Genomic DNA, 20,223 nt, shown 5'->3' on the forward strand with positions numbered 1-20,223 from the left:
GCCTGGCTCTGCTACAGGCAGTCGCTGTCTCATCATAGTCGAAGTTGTGTGTCAGGTGTGGTATCAGCCTCTGCACCGGTGAAACGCTTTCGGTTCTTGCGGGTGTTGTAGATTCGAAATTTCTCAGTGACAGTGAAACATTTTCTGTTACTCAGCTGTTGATAGCGAGTGTTCTACAGTGAGAGCTGGTGATTGCTACACTTGGAATAATGTTGACGTAAAGTTTTATTCGGCTTGGCGCGATTTTACAAAATTAATATAAGCTAACTTGGTTTGAACTTGAAAATAAGATTTAACCAGAAACAATGAATAGTGTAAAGACGGACATGGCACCCCCCAGCGGGTTCTTGAGACGTGCAGTTGCCGGATGCACTAATGAAATGCAAACAATTAATTGCAATGCACCTCGTGACAGACTTCCTCCCATATCTGCCATTACAGTGACTCAAGCTCATTCTTCCGTTAGTGACAGTAAAAACCATGTTAGAAGGGTATCTTCGAACACTGTTTGCGATTCGTCGTTAGACCGCAAATGCTTTGAAAGACCACATCCGTACTCCATGCTTACTCGCAACTACGCCGACACGTCTTCTAGGGTTTCATCAAGCTTGCCCAGTATTAGGCACCCAGGTTATCCTCGGGAGCGATTGGATTCTAACGATTCCAAACACCCTGATTCCAATTTTCACATAATTCCACTTCGTGCTTTCCACGGAACTGAACCTAGATATCCTCGCTCTAGGCAGTCAGAAGAGATGTTCTATAATCAGGACCTGAGACAAGATCTCATTGACAAGCGATTGCAAGATGAAGTCTCAAACACTTACTTTACCGCCGATCAAAGCTACGACGAAACACTAAAAAGAACCAATGCCACATATTCTGGCTCTACAGGCGAAGACGGAACTTGTGTAAAGACTGAACGCTCTGCTTCTCCTACGATGAACTCATCCGACATGCATGCATTTTCTCCGCCGCCACCCATGACTTTACAAGAGCCTTCGCCTAGACTGGACTCAACGCAATATTCGACCATTAGCTACTCCCAAACTCAGTTGACTCCAAGCCCTTTCACGTCATCTACAGTGTACTCTCCTCCATCGTCCCCTCCTGATAATTCTTCTAAATGTATCAAGATCGTTAACAAAACGGCGTACCTTTTGGAGAACAACCAGCAGGTGTCGCCACCGCGTTGCGAATCAACTTTCGAGTACCTCTGTCCTGCCACCCCTAACACTCCAAATCATCCTTTCGCATCATCTCACAGCGAGTTGCCTGGTGCTAAATGCGTCTCAAGTCTCGAAACGTCGGCGCCGGTGACTCAAACTGAGCTTCCAAATCGTAGTTCTTGTGATTCAAAAATGCTTCTGGAGTCCGGTCCGATTCTAGACAACAGCCCTGTTCACAGCGCATTGCCTACATCGACCTCCGATGTTACGCCGATGCCGAATACTCCAGAGAAAGGCAAAGGAAGTCTTTATGCGGTGATCGATAAAGTGATAATTGGTGAGTTACGATGATGCTTAAAATATAACCTCAGATAATTTTACTTTTTTAATTGGATTTTTTTACTTATCGTATGCCTCGTTTATGATTCAGATCCATCCATTTCTCTGCATGTGCGGCTATATTTCTCATTTACGTGCAAATTTCGAGAGTTGATTTCGATTCTATTTTCGAGTCGACCGTTGCTCAAAATTCGGTTACCGACTCCTTCTGCAGATCCGCTTTGACTTGAAATTCCATTGTCGACCATGAATTATTAACTCATTCAGTGTCACAAAAATACATCTCCTAGTCAATTGGTTATTTTCTTTTTTTAGTCTTAGATAGAGAAATTTGTGTTGTAGCTGAACACCTTATAACTTTCTATTATTGGAGCTAAGAATTTGTTACATTCATTCTACACTCAAAGAAGTAATATAATTTTTTAAAACAAGTTTAGCGTTTATTCAGTGACCTGTGTCAGTGCACCCCCACGGTCCCCACCTTTAATTTTTTTTTATTCTACAAAATTCATGATGGAAAGTTCCTCATCTTGAAGTACTTGTACAATAAATGCAGGACAATTGTCCCGTGATTTATGATTTCATTAATTTATTTATTTTTATTGGTGTAGTGTTTATTATTTTGCTCATAAATTCCGAAATTATTTCTTATTCCACTCATTAATATTGAGATTGAGTTCATAGTGTCGACAAAAAATAAAATAGTACGCAGCGAAACTTTATTTCATTTTCTGTCTCTCGTTTTCTTTCTCAAATAGGATTAACTCTTCCAGATTTGATCAAACTATTTGATCATCACCGTGTCGTAACAATATAGAATAAAATCTGAAATGCGTTGCTCAGTTATTGAAAGAATCAATTAATCTTTGCCTAATATGTTTCACTTGAAAAACTTCATTTCTTTAGTCGAAGAGAATTACTTGCACTCAGGTTCAAATTAGCCTTCTTTAATTTTAAACAATGCCCTTGTTTTTCTTGGGGGAATTTCGAGCATATTGACTGATCAAACTAATATTTAGCAAAAGCATTTAGAATTATAACCTTTATGCTATTTACTAGACTATATACGTTTTAAATTACCAAAATACTTTTTCTCTGGCGACTTGAACGCAAATTGTTTGCTGTAACCTTAAGCGAATTCTGATGTGAAGATTGATTTAAATACAATCGCTTAAAAAGCCATAATAATTTCGTTTAATTAATCAAGTGTTAAATTCTCAAACCATTTTCGTATAGATGACAATTTTTACCTATCAGTCGTGACTACAATTGCGTTGAAGGTAAAAGTTTCGCAGATGAATTGCACACTATATTTTCACAAAGATTTTTGTTTCACCGCAGAGTTCGATGGCAGGACGCTATTGTGCCGCGTGTGTGGCGACCGCTCCTCTGGATTCCACTACGGGGTTCACTCCTGCGAAGGCTGCAAGGTGAGTATTACTCTACCTTCTTTCTTTTCACCCCACCTTAACTTTTTTCATCCCACCTTAACTTTTTTCACCCCACCTTCACTTTTTTCAGTCCGTCTTCATTTTTTCCACTCCGCCGGCATTTTTCACTCCACCTTCTTTCTTGCCACTCAACCTTCATTTTTTTTACTCCACCCTGAACCACTTTGCCTTCCCATCCCGTCACCGTCAATCGCTTTACCCAATTTTATACGCTTCAATCATCCTTCATTCACTTCAACTTATCTTTACTCTCTTGAATATTCACTTTTGCCTACGTTTAGGTAGGATTTAAATCAATTCCATTAACTCATATGTCATAACCATAAGTCATGTAGAGTTTAAATGAGAACTTTTTGCCACACTCATTACCTAATCTTCTCTGTCAGTGCACTCGGTAAGTATTATCACACAGTATTAACAGTTTTATTAGTGCACTCCCCTTTTATATGCCGGACACAGCAGTTATTTGCTTGAGAGCAGCCCGAATGGATGCTTTTCATCCATTAATTTTCACTAGGTCAAATTTTACCTTTGCAAGGAGAAGAGGCCTCAAGAGCCCTTTATCTTGTAAGTCTAGTGATACAAAAGCAGCGCAGTGTCATGCAGTACAATAGCTGTTGCAGCTGCAACGACCAAGCAATGACAACCTTCGATTGCCGTTGAACGAGCTACTCACAAATGGACCACGTAATCAGATGGTTATCTTGCTAGATGCAAATTAGATCTCCCAATTCGTAGGCGTGAAACCAAAATATTTGTCGAAATTCAGATCACTGTTCTGGTTCATTTTGATCCAGGCTATTGAAGTTGGAGGCAAGTGCTTGTGTGCGTGTGTACGTTAGGTCGACATTCATCTCACGTCACGAGCTTGTTATAGCTGTGACCGAACGATGTGACCTTGACCACAAAAGAGGCTCCTTGGCGGCCGCTGTGATGCTTTTAAAAGTAACCCTATTTAACCAGAGTTTCTTTAACAAAGACATTCACCAGAGTTAATTGTCCACACATATCCTTATGACTTCGAACGGTCAGCATATTCATAGCTTACAAGATTTGCTTGAAGCTAGCAGGGTAATATTGACAACATCTTGATAATAATGAAAATAATAACATTATTTATTTCGGAAACTTTAGAGTACTTTGAGGTCGTGATGCGCCGGTACTATTAAATCTGCGGAACTTCTACTAGATTATATTTTCGAATCATCATGCAATGTCCAAAGAGTTTTTGTTGAACGCGTTTATGTTTCTACCTTCACTCTTACACTCTATTATATTACAGCTGCTATTTCTACGGTGTTGGTCTCCTTCAGGTGTGCTTCTGATAACAATTGTATCGCACAGTCCCACATCGTGTATTCAACAGAACTGAATGTTTTAAACGACGAGTAAAAGTAATAAAAGATGGAATATGAATACTTTTGCAGAGCTAGGGCTATGCAGTAAACATGGCATATATGATACATAGTATCAGAATTTTTTCGCTAAAAATTTTCCTGGATTGATGGGTCGATTTATATGTGATTTACATTGCACAGAGGTATTGATTCGTGTTCGAGTGTAATAAAACGTTATTGAGACGTCCGTTTGCAGTGTGCATTCTGTGTTATACACACGTGGGGTGACCTAGCTTGGTGACCTTCGATCCTCCTTTACGCTTGACGGGCATCTACTTATTTACGTCAGTTAGGGTTATGGGAGCAAATATTTTTTTCTGTCCACTATGATTGTTCCTTGCTGTCCGAGGCTCCAGCATTTCCTAACCTGTGCCTCCAAGTTCGTTGTTTTGAAGTCCACGTCGTCAGGAGCAAAAAAAGTGGACCAAATGGGAGACTTAGAGCAGGTAGGCGAGGCTGGGTTGTGCGGGAGGTGTTTGTGGTAAAGTTCGGAACACGAAATGCATTCACTAGGATTAGGAGAGTTAATTTTTGGTAAATCTTAAATTTTGCGTCGCATGCACGCCTATCGTTTACGAATGTAATTTTGTTCTATCTTCAAGTGACCTCAGAATGAGTGCAAATATTCTTCAGCGCCGTATCTTTGCTGTAAACTTGTTGGAGGTATGTACATTTTTGTCTTCTTGCAATGCATGAAAACTACGTAAAACAAAATGTCATCTATACATCACTAAAGACAAAGACATAGAACATTCAAAACAACTGTGGCATCATATATCCTTGATCCCGTCATGCCCGATGTAATTTATATACATCATGTCAATCGCGCTTTAGAACACATGATGTACTGTGAACGTAGCATTCACGGTCACCAAGGTAAGTAATTTTTACTCCATGAAAATGTGTCGTACGTACAAACTAATCTTTAACTGTTTATTAACTGTTGAATAATTCTCACCGGTCTAGCTTAACTGCTAAAATAATATTGCTGTTGCGTAAAACCTTTTTACGAGAAAACCGATTATTTGTGTCCAATGCGTGTGTTATCGAGAGATATCTTTAACTAATCAAACTTATCACTTATACCAATGACGGGCAAATTCATTTTGAAACTTGCAGCCGTTGTTTTCTGCTCGTTCGTGCAGTATCTTTTGAAGTGTGAGTGTTCTGACTCAAGTGGAGTATGACTTCTTGTCATGATGCACTGTAAAGTATTGCAACGATTTAGTATGCTTCGAACTTGATCCGTTGAATCACCTATTTTGCGCGTAGTACAAGAGCTGCCTGAAGTTCCGCTTGAAGTTACGAGTCTAAATCCTGTAATTACTTGTCATTTTGTTACCGTTACAAACTGTGCCCGAGTTGTTCATCGCTTCTTTGTGTTTATTCTTGACCATAAGTGCTGTTTATCTCTGTTACTAATATACCGTCTGTTGTCTTGCGGATTCTCTTAAGCTTCTTTTGTTGTTGTTCATCGTTTCTATCGCCAGTTCTGCAGTCATTTCTGTAGCTGCTTGTGATGCAGCAGAGCTGCAGTGGCGCAGCTGCTGCTCTTGTTGTTCTTGCTGAGCTCAGTCAAGGTCACCGGGCCAGTGATCCCAACCTCCCACTCTTGCTGTCCCCGCAATCACCCCCGCTACCAAGTGTCCTCGGCCCTCCTCTTCTTTCCCCTTCTCTTCCTATAGCTTCACTTGCTTATGATGCTTTCGATTTTTGCTCCCTTGTTTCGTGCGTTTACCCGTCTCGCTTCATGCTACTCTTGCAGATCCTGAACTGTAGCATTTTCCCGTCTAACTGATCCGAAATAGTGCGGTCTGATCATTGTTATAGTTATATGCTGTCCCTACTAAATTTCCTGCTTTGTACATCCGTTTTTTCTGCAGCCGGATTCTATAAGATAATTTTGAAGCCGAGACCATAGGACTGTATTACATTATAAAATTCTGAACCTTATAACCATATCACTGAACGTCCGAAGTGGAGATTCGTAACAAGCTGGTGAGTAAACACCGCGTATTCACGTGTAGCCTTGAACTTGTAATTTTTCATTTCATTCCAATGCTTGCACTTCAATAGAGCGCTGTATTGCAGCCCTGCTTATTGAAGGATCCCTTCAATCCGATTGGATCCCTTGTTATTTATCCCGTACTATGGATAAGGAAGTAAAACTTCTTACTTAATAATTAAATACTGTGTGTATTGTTCTTGTACCAAAAATGATCTTATAATTTTTATGTTTTATAAGTCGGAGTGGTCACGTGGACTGGGGAAGCGCGCTTGAGGTTGCAGTGGGGAGGTGTGGGGAGAAGTGTCGCTCGATAGCTCGGCCGTTGTACCCTCGTTCGGCCTTCGCTGGGAAAATGAAAGATAAAAGCACTGTAAATGAGATGACCTTGAGACACGAAACGTGAGCTTTTGTGCTCTAAAATTTCATCTGAACTTTTACCGTTTGATTTTTTATTCAATTCGAATGAGTATTGCGGTGCGGATAACATTACGAAATTGCCGGCACGGAGGCTTAATGGTTGACTTATTTTGCGAGTTGAAACACCATTGAAGGAGAAACTTACCTCTGCAAGTAGCGGCTATTGAATATTGACCTTTAGATTATTTGTTCTACTGTAGTTTTAATAAGGGATTGAACTTGGCATGGGCAGCACAAGGTTGATTGTACGGCCTTATCTGTAAATGCATTAGGAATTTAAGAGCAAACTAGTCTCAATTATTAAAATAAGGTTAACGGTGACGATATCATGGAGATTCTTGCTCTATTTTATATTGAAGGAATTGTAGTTGCTTAAAATTGCGTTGAGGCTGGGGTCTCGCTGGGGTTCGCTGCCAAGGCGCATTTGCTTGCTCATGAGGGAAATCAATGATGACTATTTACGCGAGGCTAATTATTAAAATTTAGCTCCTAGTTACTTTAGATCCAGCATTGAAGGGTCAGAAAGTCGCGGAATTTAACGAAATGTCTTGTGTTATTGGAGTTTTGTTCTTTATTGATTCTCCTTGAAATCCACGGACCAGAGTAGCCACGTTTATTTTACTCGTGTTGGGTAGCCGTCAACTTCATCCCGTTGATACCATTTGGAAATTATCACAGAATGATCGGTGATCGGCCGCTGCTCGTTTAGCCGCAAATGATATGACTGCAAAAATTTCTTACTGGTTGCTATCGCTTCATTATAAGGAAAAAACAACGGTTTATTTAGTCCGTTGAAATTTTATTGCTCAGCAAAAAGAAGAATAATGTAGTGCCTGTAGAATAAAAAAATAATTGTTAGCGCGTGATTTGACCTATAGAGTTTTGTTTTATTCTGTTCGAATTAAATTTGGATTATTAAAGCTAGGGCGCTCACCTCTCAATAATAATTCCTGCAAGACCTTGAATCAAAGGTTCATGGCCTCAAGGCCTCGCTCAGAAGCTGGCATTACCATGACGCCAGACTTGGCCTTGGCCTTGACGTTTGAGATGACCATTAAGTGACGTTCTTGGTTCGATCAATTATTGTGGGTAGCAGAATTACTGAATTGTCGCAATGTAGTGCATATCCTCTGTGTTTCTCGTATGAGCAAACATTGACTAATGCTGTCTGCATAACGTGGCTTTGCATGATGACATGCAGCGCATGTACTGGCTAGCATCATGATATAATGTGCGGCGGACATCACGAAGGCCAAACATCGTAGGGCAGAATTACTTTCAGCTTCGAAATATCTATGAGAATAATCTACAATAACCCTGCATAGACGGTAAAAATGGGGATCCTCATTTTAGTTCTTCTGTCTACTATCGTGGACAGAATGTGACTTCTGTCCACTATTGTGAGATCTACTGTATGTGATATTGTAAGATGCCGACCATGCGCCTCATCAAAGCTGATAATTTTTTTACTACTTCATGCCTGTGTTGCGTATAATGTTTGGATTATGTAATAAACTCTGAGAATGAAGTCTCGGAAGTGCTTTTACTCCGGCATCAATGTCGCATATCGAAGCAAGAAACATAATTAATGAACAAATGAGTTGATAGAGTAAAGGAAGTTGTGACTAGTTAATGATGCTACTAAATAATGCTTCATCTCATGAGCGTTTCGTTCTTATTCATACCTTTAAATAATTTCATAGTTTTTTCTTAAAAGTAATTCATCTTTTCGTTATATTTTTACTGGCATCTTTATTTTGAATTTCCACATTACAACAAATACCTATTGCAAAAAAAAATCATTTGCATCAAATTACTTGAGTTATGACTCAAAAAGACTAATTGAAAGAAAACTATTCGAGACCATCATAGAAAATTGCTTTACTTGAATAGAAAACGAAGGTTTGGGAGTTCACAGAAAACTAGCTTCGTATAGCTCAGTGTGTGCTGTAAAAACAATTTTCTGAACAGCAGCTCTTCAGTCAAGGCCAGCAGTGAGCTTAGCGTGGGCTTGATAGCGAAAGCACTGAATAGAGAAAATTTCCTTCTCACTCTCTTAATTAGTGAAAAGCCTATGATCTCGACGACTCCTTGCTATCTTAGGGCCTATATTTATCAATTTAGGGCCTAGATTTTTTAATGTTTCATGCCGTTTGAGAAGCAACAAGAATACGGCTTGAAACTTCAACTGGTATGCCGATAATAAATAATTTAATTATTAGCTTTCATGAAATTTTTCACGACCAGCGCACAATCCTCCTGAATTTAAAATTTGATGTGTGTGCATTGCACATTCACGCAGCTAAATTTAACCGAGCTCCCCATACTGCTGCATTGACTCCCCTACATCTCCCCCCAACTCTCCCCCTCTTGCCCTAGATCATTTATCGACCTGGCAGAGGTGAACGACCTGCCATGTGAGCTGCTCCTCGTGAAAATATTGAGCGTAATGCCCTTCTAGCCAATAAATGTATTTGTGATGCAAATAACCTGCTGTTTGTAATTTCAAATTGCATGCTTCTTATATTTGCGTTCAGTGTCATGGCTTCCTGATAAAGTTTGTTATAAGGATCGGCAATAGGATGCAACTTTTCGGTCACTTAGTTCAACTTCCTTTGTAACATTTCCTAGTTTAGCTGGAAGATATTGCCATATCTGGGGAATTTTTCTTTTGCTCCGATTCTCGTTGTTTTCTTAATCCCGGACTTGTATTCAATTTTGTTGCTTGCTTTAGACTCATCTTAGCGGATGTCTCTATCATTATAACCTTTAATTATAGGCTCTCGTTTATGTTATCGAATTAGATCGTGTTAAGTTACATCCAGAGCCCTCGGTTAGCTTATATTCTCCTGTCATATTACTAGTGCTGCTTCAGTCAAGTTATCAGACCACTAGTGCTGCTTCAGTCAAGTTATCAGACCACTAGTGCTGCTTCAGTCAAGTTATCAGACCACTAGTGCTGCTTCAGTCAAGTTATCAGACCACTAGTGCTGCTTCAATCAAGTTATCAGACCACTAGTGCTGCTTCAATCAAGTTATCAGACCACTAGTGCTGCTTCAGTCAAGTTATCAGACCACTAGTGCTGCTTCAGTCAAGTTATCAGACCACTAGTGCTGCTTCAATCAAGTTATCAGATCACTAGTGCAGCTTCAGTCACGTGAGACTTCATCTAATTTGTCTGTGGTGTCCTCGATCCATCCGGGGGCTTATGTCCTTCACTGCATCCCATGCACCGTATTTCAAGACTTCTGATAAGTGCCCTGATAAGTATATCCCCTTTACTCATGCATCGAGGGGCCTTTTTCGCCTAGCTTGTCCCAGATCGTCCACACGGAATTCCTGTCTTCTCTTCAACGTCAATTTGTGTCACTGCCGATCGAGTACCTTTGTTATTATCTTCTCGGGTCACTGAACCTATCGGCACTTTTTGACTAACGCATTTCGAGACCCTAATTCAGTTAGACTATCATTTCAAGTTGTTTTGCAATGGCAAACAATCACAATAGAACACAGATTAGCCTATTCGGAGTAAACTGCTGCAGTGAACGATTTGTGAACACTTCAGTTAGCTCAAAACATACCCAAATTGTTAGATAAGTTACTCTGTTGCTCATTATTAGAACTCTAATTCCGAGGCATTAGTATTTATGCAGTGAAATTTTTGTTAAGAATTTGTATGGTTTTCTTACTATATATATATATATATATATATATGTGGTTAGATGACAAATGAGGAGTCATTTCTATAATAGTTACCACTTTTATACCGCTTGTTTCGATTATATTCTCGTGGACGAGACGAGTATTAAAAAGTTCGACAGTTTTCTCGTTGCCTCACGTTACCGATGCCGTGCAGCCTGGCAAGTGCCGCTTAGTTGTTAAGGCTTTCGATGGCTTTGTCTTCACTTTCTCATTTCTGTACGCTGCTCTTACTTTCGCTTACAACTACAGAGCGCGTTGAGGGAATTGACTGTCGTAGATGACACGTACTCTCTCTTTCTCGCTCCTGGAGAGATCGAAATGGTGAAGCCTTCATCTCCCATAGATTTGCTTTTCAGCTCCGCAAGCTTCTCAATTGCGATCTTTCAGTACTTTTATCAAGAATAACCGTCAGAAGCACACATGTTTATTGCTTTGGGTGGCACTAAGTGTCAATTCCATGCAAAAAACCTAATGTACTTTTTTCTTTCATGTCATTGACCTGATGCACACTTTTTTCCAAATTTGGTTTATGCTTCACTAACTTATGAAAAAGTATTCGGAGAAGCGTTTGGATGAGATGCAGTATGATTTGAATGAGAGGATAAGATGCGAGGTATGATTTGAAATTGAGGCGAAGATAACCAGAAGATGTGCGAAGATAAGACTGTAAAGACGATGAGCTGTTGCCCAACAATGTCCTGCTCTACATACGTAAATGTCGCGTGTATAGAGCGAGCTCCGACACACACCAAGGCTCGGCCCTTCTTTAGTAGGTCATGTAGCCCGGCGGCCGTTGAACTTGCTGCTGCTGCCGCCGCTGCTGCTGCTGCTACTCGTGATGTGTTCTATGACGAAGAGGGTGGTTCATGCGTCACATTTCAGAACATTGAACCGTAAATATTTATTACAATGAGCCTTGGTATACACACAACCGGGACGGCGATCTATGCGGTCAATAATTTAAAAGAGAACGGGTATGGTATGAAAAGAGGTCGTTTTTTTCACCATGAAAACTATTGATAAGCATTTAAGTGCGATTATATTGATTTGGCGAGCTTTTAGGACCTAGGACTCCGTGTTTGGGAAGGACTGAGAGCTGCTGTCTTCCATACATGGAATTTGGAATAATTTCTTTTCAATGCTGTTCATGATAATGATGTGTACTCATTTGAAATTTCTGCATTAACTCATTTGCAGACAATTTCATTTCCAAATTGTGCATCGGTGAAAATCTTAAACCCATTTTATTTCTCACCAAGAGCTCCAAGGTGGATTCTAGTTGGGTTGCATTATTGAATGGGTTAAAACAATGTTCATGTATGCTCAAATGCATCGATTTTCGCAGCGCGTCAATTTGATGTCACATTTTCGTGGCCTATTTTTCCCCAGCCATGCTTCAGGGCTGGACTCAATGACCCCGCATAGCGAAGTATGTATGAACCCTCAGCTTCACGTTTGTCATTAGTTAGTGTGGTGAGCTACTGAAGTGATATTGTTATTTAACCTCTTGCCTGATTGGTAGCTCATAATTTCCCTTAGTTCTCTGCTTGACTTGGCGTAATGTTCCTTGACATATTCATCGCAGCTCCGTGCAACTTGTCATCGTTTAGATTTCTCTTTTCTGAGACGCTGCTGATTCGAGCGTTCGCTTGTGGCTCTTACGCAGAAGTCCCTGGCATGGTTCCTTCATAAGCACTTTCTCCCCTCGCGTATCCCCGACCCAATTCTCACGTCCTCCTCCTTTTCCCCAACTACGAGCGGTCACTGACATGATGCATGCTATCGTTTCCTGGCCTTCACTTCTTGGAGACTTCGTAAAGCTAGCAACGAGTAAATCCTTGCCGTGTCACTTTCATTTTCGGATGGACTCGAGTCTGCAGACGGCTCCTGTTGCATTTAGTAATTATCAAAACATAATTTAGTTATTAATGATTGCTTTGCAGTTTCAGCCTTCATACGTGTTACCTTTCAGATCCCTATCTGAATAGTCAGTATGGGTATATGTTGACTTCTTAATATTTTGTGGGTGCAATAATTGATGGACTGATTTTTAAAATTCTGTATTTTTATTCATTCTTAATTGTCCTTATAGGAGCAACCGAATCAGCTTTAACTTGGATTTAATTCTACTTGATTGGGTAACATTCAGAACTAATTCTTCCAACTAGCGTGCTCATTCACGACCATGAGAATGATGAACATCTTGTACTGTCATCAAATCAGAAACAGGAAAAGTAAATTGTAGAAGTTCAATGCCCCCGCGAATTTCAGAGAATGTGCTGGAGTTAGCTGGGTCACATGTGTCCGTACCGAATTGAGTTTCTAGCGCGTGACGTCAGTCTGAAGTTGAAGCCTCAATCAAGGTTATTGAACTCTGACAACATGACCGCGCGATATAAATTACTGGGCCATTGACCACAAAGTTACATATCATACAGATCATTGACTGCACAGGTCGTAAATCATGTATCACGCATATCTCTATTTCATGGATCATCGAATTAATCATCGATTAATCGATGCTGAATGAGCGCATTAATCATCTATTAATCGATCCTGAATGAGCACATTGATCATCGATTAATCGATCCTGAATGAGCGCAGTTCAATGCTCCCTGCCTTGAAGCGTCGTCAAGACTCTGACGCCCGTTGAAGGGAGGTACCCGCAACAGTTGCGCTACTTACTTTCACCTTCATCTCGGTGACTTCCAGATGCGTTCTGGCGAGTCAGGAGTGAATAACCTTCGAGGATTGTTCACGTATTCGGACATAAACTTTACTCGCATTGTACATGTGATTTCATATGTAATATGAAAAGCCTGGAAACTCAGTTGTACTTGTCATACCAAAAATCTATAAGCTTGCTCATGTTTTTCAAAGCATTCTTTTTATTCACAAAGTTTTAAGTTTGCTATATAGCTAATGTACCTTCAAATGCTGATAGTAAATTAAGTTGGCAGTTAAACTTAAGAATTGCGTAGATGCACAATTGCTAGCGTTTAAAATGCTCTGTATTTATCGATGCATTGCACCAGGAGTTCTATCCTTTCTGATCCCAGCATCCGCGACGATGAGGTGAATAGCCTGAGATGACCTTAAACACGCGGGAGTGCACGTATGGTCGACGACCTTAGATTGCTATATAGGCTCATTTTTTGCTGAGAGTCATTGTTAACCTTGTATTATATTCACAATCATCAGCTATGCCATTGTAAATTAATAGTCTATCGAAGAGATCACTCACTGACTTGTTAATGTTACTTACTTGGTTTATGTTTGTACTTGTACTTACTTGGTTACAGTAACTTGTACTTACTTGGTTACAGTTACTTGGTTAATGGATAACATTTTGTCAGTTATTGAGTTGAAATTCTAAATAAAAAGCTTCCGCCGAACGTTCTACGTCTACATATACTGTACATTATTTTTATGAACAAGTATTCTTTGTTGGGGATGCTTATGTTGACCTCGGGTCGAACAATGATCCATGATATTCCTATAGAAAGCCAAGATGAACTGAACTGGTTAAACCTGTTAGTTAGCACGAGTTCCTGAATCTTTGCTTGATGCCGTGGCTGCGAACACTTTCCCCTTTCCCTGGATCTAGGGCGGAAGAAAGTGTCGATGTCGGAGGTAGAAAAAGCGAAATCTCACTTCAGGTTGGGCGAAAGTTTCGGAGAAAGTTGTGCTGGAAGAAATTTAATATCTGCCGTCGCCGACTCTATGTATACATTCTTCCGCAATCTCTTGCCAGAGAATTCTGATCCTTTGTAATATGTTGTTTGTTCTTTAAGCTTTATGAAAAAACATTAAACATAGACAAACGTTCTTTATTGCATAATAAAGTATTTTTGTATGATTTCAAGAACTTAAATTCCACTATTAAACCGCCCGACTCTGATTCATTATTTATTGTATGAATTAAGAAGAAAAGTTGTGAAACTCAGCCTGTCCTTTTCTTCGTTGCAGTAACGCGTTCCCGTGTAAAACAGTAAAAAAAACAGAAGACCTCTGAGCAGGTCAGGCCAGCAGATAATTTGCAGGGAAACTTCACGTGGGCGAGACGACTCCCATGTGACACGTGACCGACTCCAGGCCTGCCACCGCGTTTACTATTCATTTTATGACCGCGTCCTCGGCCTTCCTTCTTCCCTCTTGGTATATAAATCCCGACGAGTTCCATCTCAATAAAGATGACATCTCATCCACAATTGTGGTATTTGTTGGATATCTTTACAGGATCTTTTGTATGCACCCGTGAAGGTGACTGTACTTCTTCGTGTGTGTTTTTTTCGTTTAAACCTTCCCATGTGGTATGATGTATCATTAGTAAATTTATTATTAATCCTTCAAGATATGATTTTCTTATCAACTTGTTTGAGAACATGGTTCTTCATACCTCGAGGTATGTGAAGGAAGTGAAAGGGAACGAGGGATATTCCGATGACTGTGGCACCTCGGCCTGACTGAATTGAATACCTTCCTCGTGCCAAGACTTCTGACCTTCTTGTTTTCTTCTTGAGCCTACTTTGTAATGAAAATAATAATAATATAGTGAAACCGTTGTAGAGAAGCCACTGCCTAGAATGACATAGTAGGGTGATCCATATCAACTTTTTTTATAACGTGCTCTCCTTATACACGTTACTTTCGGGTGCACAATTATTCCGTCAACATTTTCCTAAGCTCTCTTACAGATGAATTATTTATGTGCAGATCTTGCAAGTATTCATTCGACTGCTTTTTTAGTCTCACCCTAAATTATAATGACTTGGCAGCCCAAATATGGGACGCGAACAGCGCGGTCACTGACCTGCCGACATCACCACAGGCACGGAGGCCACTATACATCTGGCTGTTCGTGCTGGGTCACCTGGTCCTGAATTTCCGGCTGCTATGATATTGCTGCTGGACCTCTGACTGCTAATGCTGCTGGACCTCTGACTGCTATTGCTGCTGGACCTCTGACTGCTATTGCTGCTGGACCTCTGACTGCTATTACTGCTGGACCTCTGACTGCTATTGCTGCTGGACCTCTGACTGCTATTGCTGTTGTAGCTTCGACTGTCGCTATAGTTTTACAGCTGTTGCCCTAACTGCCAAAGTGGCAACTTTGCTGCTGTTACTGCCGAAAATAATACTGTTGTTTTAATTTGTGTTGCTACTGCTATTGATGTTGCAGGTTTTGTGTTCTGAATGCCATTGATTTTTCTTTTACCAATTCTGTTTTTCGAGTCACTGCTGCTGCTGTTTCCGTTTGCACTCGTGGATCAAACTATTGACGTAGTCCTTGAGGTGCTGATTGATAATCGAAATGAATGTGGCAGAGGTTTATATTTCAATTTCCAACGTAAAGAATCATAGTTTTGCATACTGTAGCAGCAAACAGGAGTGTTAAATTTGGTTATTGTTTGCGATTTGGAGCTGTCGCCATGATGGAATAAAGTTACATGCTCTTGGCTTAATAATTTTTCATCAAATTCCTTCTCCAACAAATTATGCTCTGAGTTTTATTGATTGATTGATGTCCTCACTAAAACATCCGGAATATTTGTCCTGAATTCAGTTTAGTGTTACAGTGAAAGTTACTGCATGCTTACCCTTATTGAGTTAACACATTGCCAAATTAGAGGCGCTCAAAAGAGGTCCCTGCTATTATCACGAGCGAAATAGCAAGTTAACTATCACTAACTAAGTTGGAATGAAAAAACTAGTAACTTTTTTTCAAAAAACCTTTAATTCTTTTTTATATTGAAGTTATTCTTTTCGACATTCATTTAGCCCGATAATCATACTATTTATTATAGATTGACTTGAACGCTGGCAATGTCATTTTTGAATTTTCTTCCAGCAGCGTTCACACTCGAGGCCGTAATAAAGCATGTCTACAATGTCCTGACGCTTAAATCCGCAATTATCAACAAGTTATCAAGCTGCCATTGAGGTCAATACCGTGAGATTATTTTTGCATGCATTGACGCAGTCAATAGGTCCGGATTTGAAGCAAAGTGAGTGGTTTTGAAACACAATTTCGTCTCACACATTCATCCGAACAATACTTTCAACTCGGTACAAAATATGTTTTATTTTATTTTTAATTTGGTATTTATGGGTTTTGTCCCTATCATCATTTAATTCGTTACGTCTAATTTTGTTTTAATTTTAATTTGGTATTTATGGTTTTGTCCCTATTTTCATCGGATTTGTTACGTCTAATTTTTTTTCAAAAATTTGGTCACATGAGAAATTGTTTAGCAATTCTTATTGCCTGTTTTGCGTCTCTGGTATTCATTTCGGTATTGCCCTCGCTCCGATAAACTTTCCTTCCCTCGTCTTGCAGCAGCAGCAGCTGCGACGACAGTGCAACGACCGCTATGTGTGTCAGGGTGCATGCTAGGTGGTGAGAGAGTGGAGGGTTGTGAGGGTGAGGGGCGGTGTCACTGTAAGGGTATTGTGTAGTGAGCTGTCCTGAGTTCGCTCTGCACACAAGTCTACGTTTAGTTCTGCACATAATTCTTCGCCCAGCGCCTGCTACTAGTCCTTGGGTAGTAAATTCTATTAATCGATCATGATTTACGATATTCCATTTGGCTGGAACGTAAAACTACCGTTCTGTAGTGCACATGTCATTATTAGTCCCGTAGCATGATTATTCCGCTTCGCCGCCGAGTTAAATCAGTCACAACGATTTTACCTACATCGAATATTGTCAATAATTCATTATTTGCAGTAACAACGTGTTTATGCTTCATTTAATCTTCCCCATGAATGTCTCAAGTTTTAATGAATGTCTGAAGTGTTAATTGTACTCGTGTTTATAACTTGAGTGAAATTCTATGGGCAGTCCTTCATGCAGTGCATCTTTATGATATCGATCGTTGTCGAGTAACTCCACTGCAAATATCTGTGAAGCTGCAATAGTTCTTTGAAAGTGAATGCTTATTGCAGCACAGATCATTACCCGTCAACAAGCTTTACGTGCTGAAGTTAAGGCCTCTGACACTGACCCTACGCACGAGCGACTTTCGAATTTTAAATCTTGCACACGTCGCTTTTCAACATCCTGAATTAATCATAAACTACGTTTCATTTATCAAGGATGCTAATCTAAATTCACCATTTGTTCAGAAAGTGTTTCTTCAGATAAAACTTATCTATATGTAGTATATGATATTAGCGTATAGTACCTATATGATATTATATTCTCTGGTCTTCAATGAAACCTGCTTAAAAGAACAAATTTTGTCAACCTATACTAACATATGATATTAGCGTATATATAGTATATGATATATAGTAGTCACGCTGAACACATGCGCTTTAATGCAGGATGAGCAACTGGTCGGAGAGAAGAACCAAGACCACCTAAATAAGAACCACTTTCTCCTTTAAATGAAAGTTGGCAAGAGCATGCGTTTTCTCTTCGGTAGAGCGCGCTTGTCAAGCTCTCCTTTTCACGGCTGTCTTGGCCTGGTTTCAGTCCAACGGCGATTTGTGCTAAGTATTTCGGGAATATTTTTATTTACATGGAACGAGAATTCAACTTATTTCAATTTATTTTACAAGCATCACTAAATTTATAAGGTTTTACAGACAGTCTTAGAAACATTCTAGGATTTAAGAGAGCATATATCATTCGTCGCCTATTCAGTAATCCTCCTTGAATTAGTCACGGAAACACTATTTCAAATTGCCGTTCGTTTATGTATTGACAGACTAAATATTCAATTATTTGAAGTGGTATATTTACCAGAATTGTAGGTGAATGGAGCGCTGAAGTGTTGCCGGTGGTTGGCGTCGAAAGCGCGAGTTCCGCGGCTCAGGTCATCGTCCGGCCGTGGCTCGCCTGACACTTCCTCCCTGTGACCTCGTATTGCCTACCTGCTTCTCATTTTACTCAATAAATTCATGACTAAATTACTAATTCAAGGGATTGCTGCAGATTTTCAAGATGTCCACTCCGATACGTACGATGATTGAAAATTTGGGTTTCACTTTTAAAATGCACAGACTTGGACCAAAAAGTTGTTATCAAAAGATGATTAATTGATTAATGATGCGCTATTGGGCTATTGGCAGAGCATAATTACTCTTTGCACATCACGATTGTGCAAAGCATGAATGTTGCATTGCATTTTTCACCGACTACGTTATTGCACAGCATAGATGCTACACGCATCACTGTAGCAGGTGGCGACAGTGCACAACAAGCGTGTTGCAACGCATGGCATGGGCTCGGCATACAATTCGCAGTACAGTGCACAGCATGCACGTGGCAGCACATTACAGTGCACAGCATGCACGTGGCAGCACATTACAGTGCACAGCATGCACGTGGCAGCACATTACAGTGCTAGGCGCCGCGCTTGTGCTAATTTTCATTAGTTTATGTGGGCCGAGCAGCGCCTGAAAACCATTGTCTGGGACCTTGGCTACCTCCATCCCACATAGAGGATATAATCTGCGGTGGATTAGTGCAAGAGCGTTGGGACTAGAAGATGGTTTTGATTCCATACTAACTCTAAAAGTTAATCGTTTGTCAAATCTGCGTTCCGAGTATCTCTTGGACAGTTCGCAAGTTTTTTTGAGGGTCAATGATTGGTTTCAAATGTAATCACGTTATTGCTGTATTTTTTTGTTTACTCATATTTGTAATCGTCATGCCATTTGATAAAATGGAGTATGACGTTTATAAGCAGGAAATTCCTCTCAGTTTACTCCGAGAATTTGAACAAACGGAACATTTTTGAGTTTCAATATAAAAATTAGTTACTAAAATTTACCCATTCCGAAAAGCCAATTTTTGGGCTGTCGTCTAGCTTAGCTGAACATGAACTCATGTGCATAATTTTGTTTACCTAAAATTTAAACTGAAACTGAAAGCATTTTCAGTTTCAAAATAAATTCTATTCGTATTAATATGATTGCCTATTATTTGACGTCCTGATTAAAGTTTCTGGCAAAACTCGCAGCCGGGACTTTAGTGTTGTCTGTTTATCATCGAGGACTGCGTAATCTTGAACATTTGTTGCTCTTCTTGAACTTTGAAGGATTTCAGACTACAATTGTTCACAATTATAGGGCACGAAGTTCTTCGTCTCTGAGAAAATCGTTTTATTCTGTGCCATAAAGACCATTTTTGCAATTGTTGTTCGATGTGCATTTTTGGTATGTAATTGCTAAATTTTCAGGGTGGGCCTGATCGCTTGTTGGTTGAGTACTTAACGAACGTACGATCTAGAGTGTCTGTTTACTGAACACTTATGAGAACGTTGCCACAACTCGACGTGACCTCGTCGTTCATGGCTGAATTATCGACTAGGATGGACGGCCGTGATGGCACTACATACTTTTCTCTCCGTCTTTCCAACCTTTAATATATTTTCGCGCCCGTGGTTGATGCGATTTGATTTCATACTTCACACATGCCGTTTCGAAATGATGCGAGCGTAAAATATGATAGGGACCTTCTCTCTGTGTTTTGAATATTCTGAAAAATGAATGAAGGTTTCGTAATTGTTATTATCCATATAGTTTCTGTACTTTGCACTAATATTGAGATCCGAAAATATTCCGTTGCATGCTAAAATTTCCTAAATTATTGTTACGTGGAACAAGAGATGAACGGCTGTATCCAGAGGGTAGTGAACTCGGGTCACCTTGTCCTCGATAGCAGGCGGGAGCGATATTGAGTTCACAGCCCTCTCCTCTCTCCCTCCCTCTCTTGTTCTCTCTATCC

General features: G+C 40.1%; 1 protein-coding gene across 2 annotated transcripts in view; it reads left to right on the forward strand.

Annotated features, from left to right (window-relative positions):
* The window catches only part of LOC108681006 (nuclear hormone receptor E75), a 68,718-nt gene that overhangs the window by 24,024 nt on the left and 24,471 nt on the right, over positions 1–20,223 (forward strand). Inside the window, exons 1-2 of one of the 2 annotated variants that reach the window (XM_018169940.2) lie at positions 10–1,506; positions 2,850–2,938. In XM_018169940.2, coding sequence (XP_018025429.1) covers positions 306–1,506; positions 2,850–2,938 — 1,290 coding nt within the window. In that variant the 5' untranslated portion in view covers positions 10–305. Of the gene's footprint in view, positions 1–9; positions 1,507–2,849; positions 2,939–20,223 lie in introns of those variants that run through there. The other variant, XM_018169941.2, reaches the window with a different exon arrangement.

Source organism: Hyalella azteca, unplaced genomic scaffold, assembly GCF_000764305.2.
Source record: "Hyalella azteca isolate HAZT.00-mixed unplaced genomic scaffold, Hazt_2.0.2 contig9872, whole genome shotgun sequence".
Lineage (NCBI taxonomy): Eukaryota > Metazoa > Arthropoda > Malacostraca > Amphipoda > Hyalellidae > Hyalella > Hyalella azteca.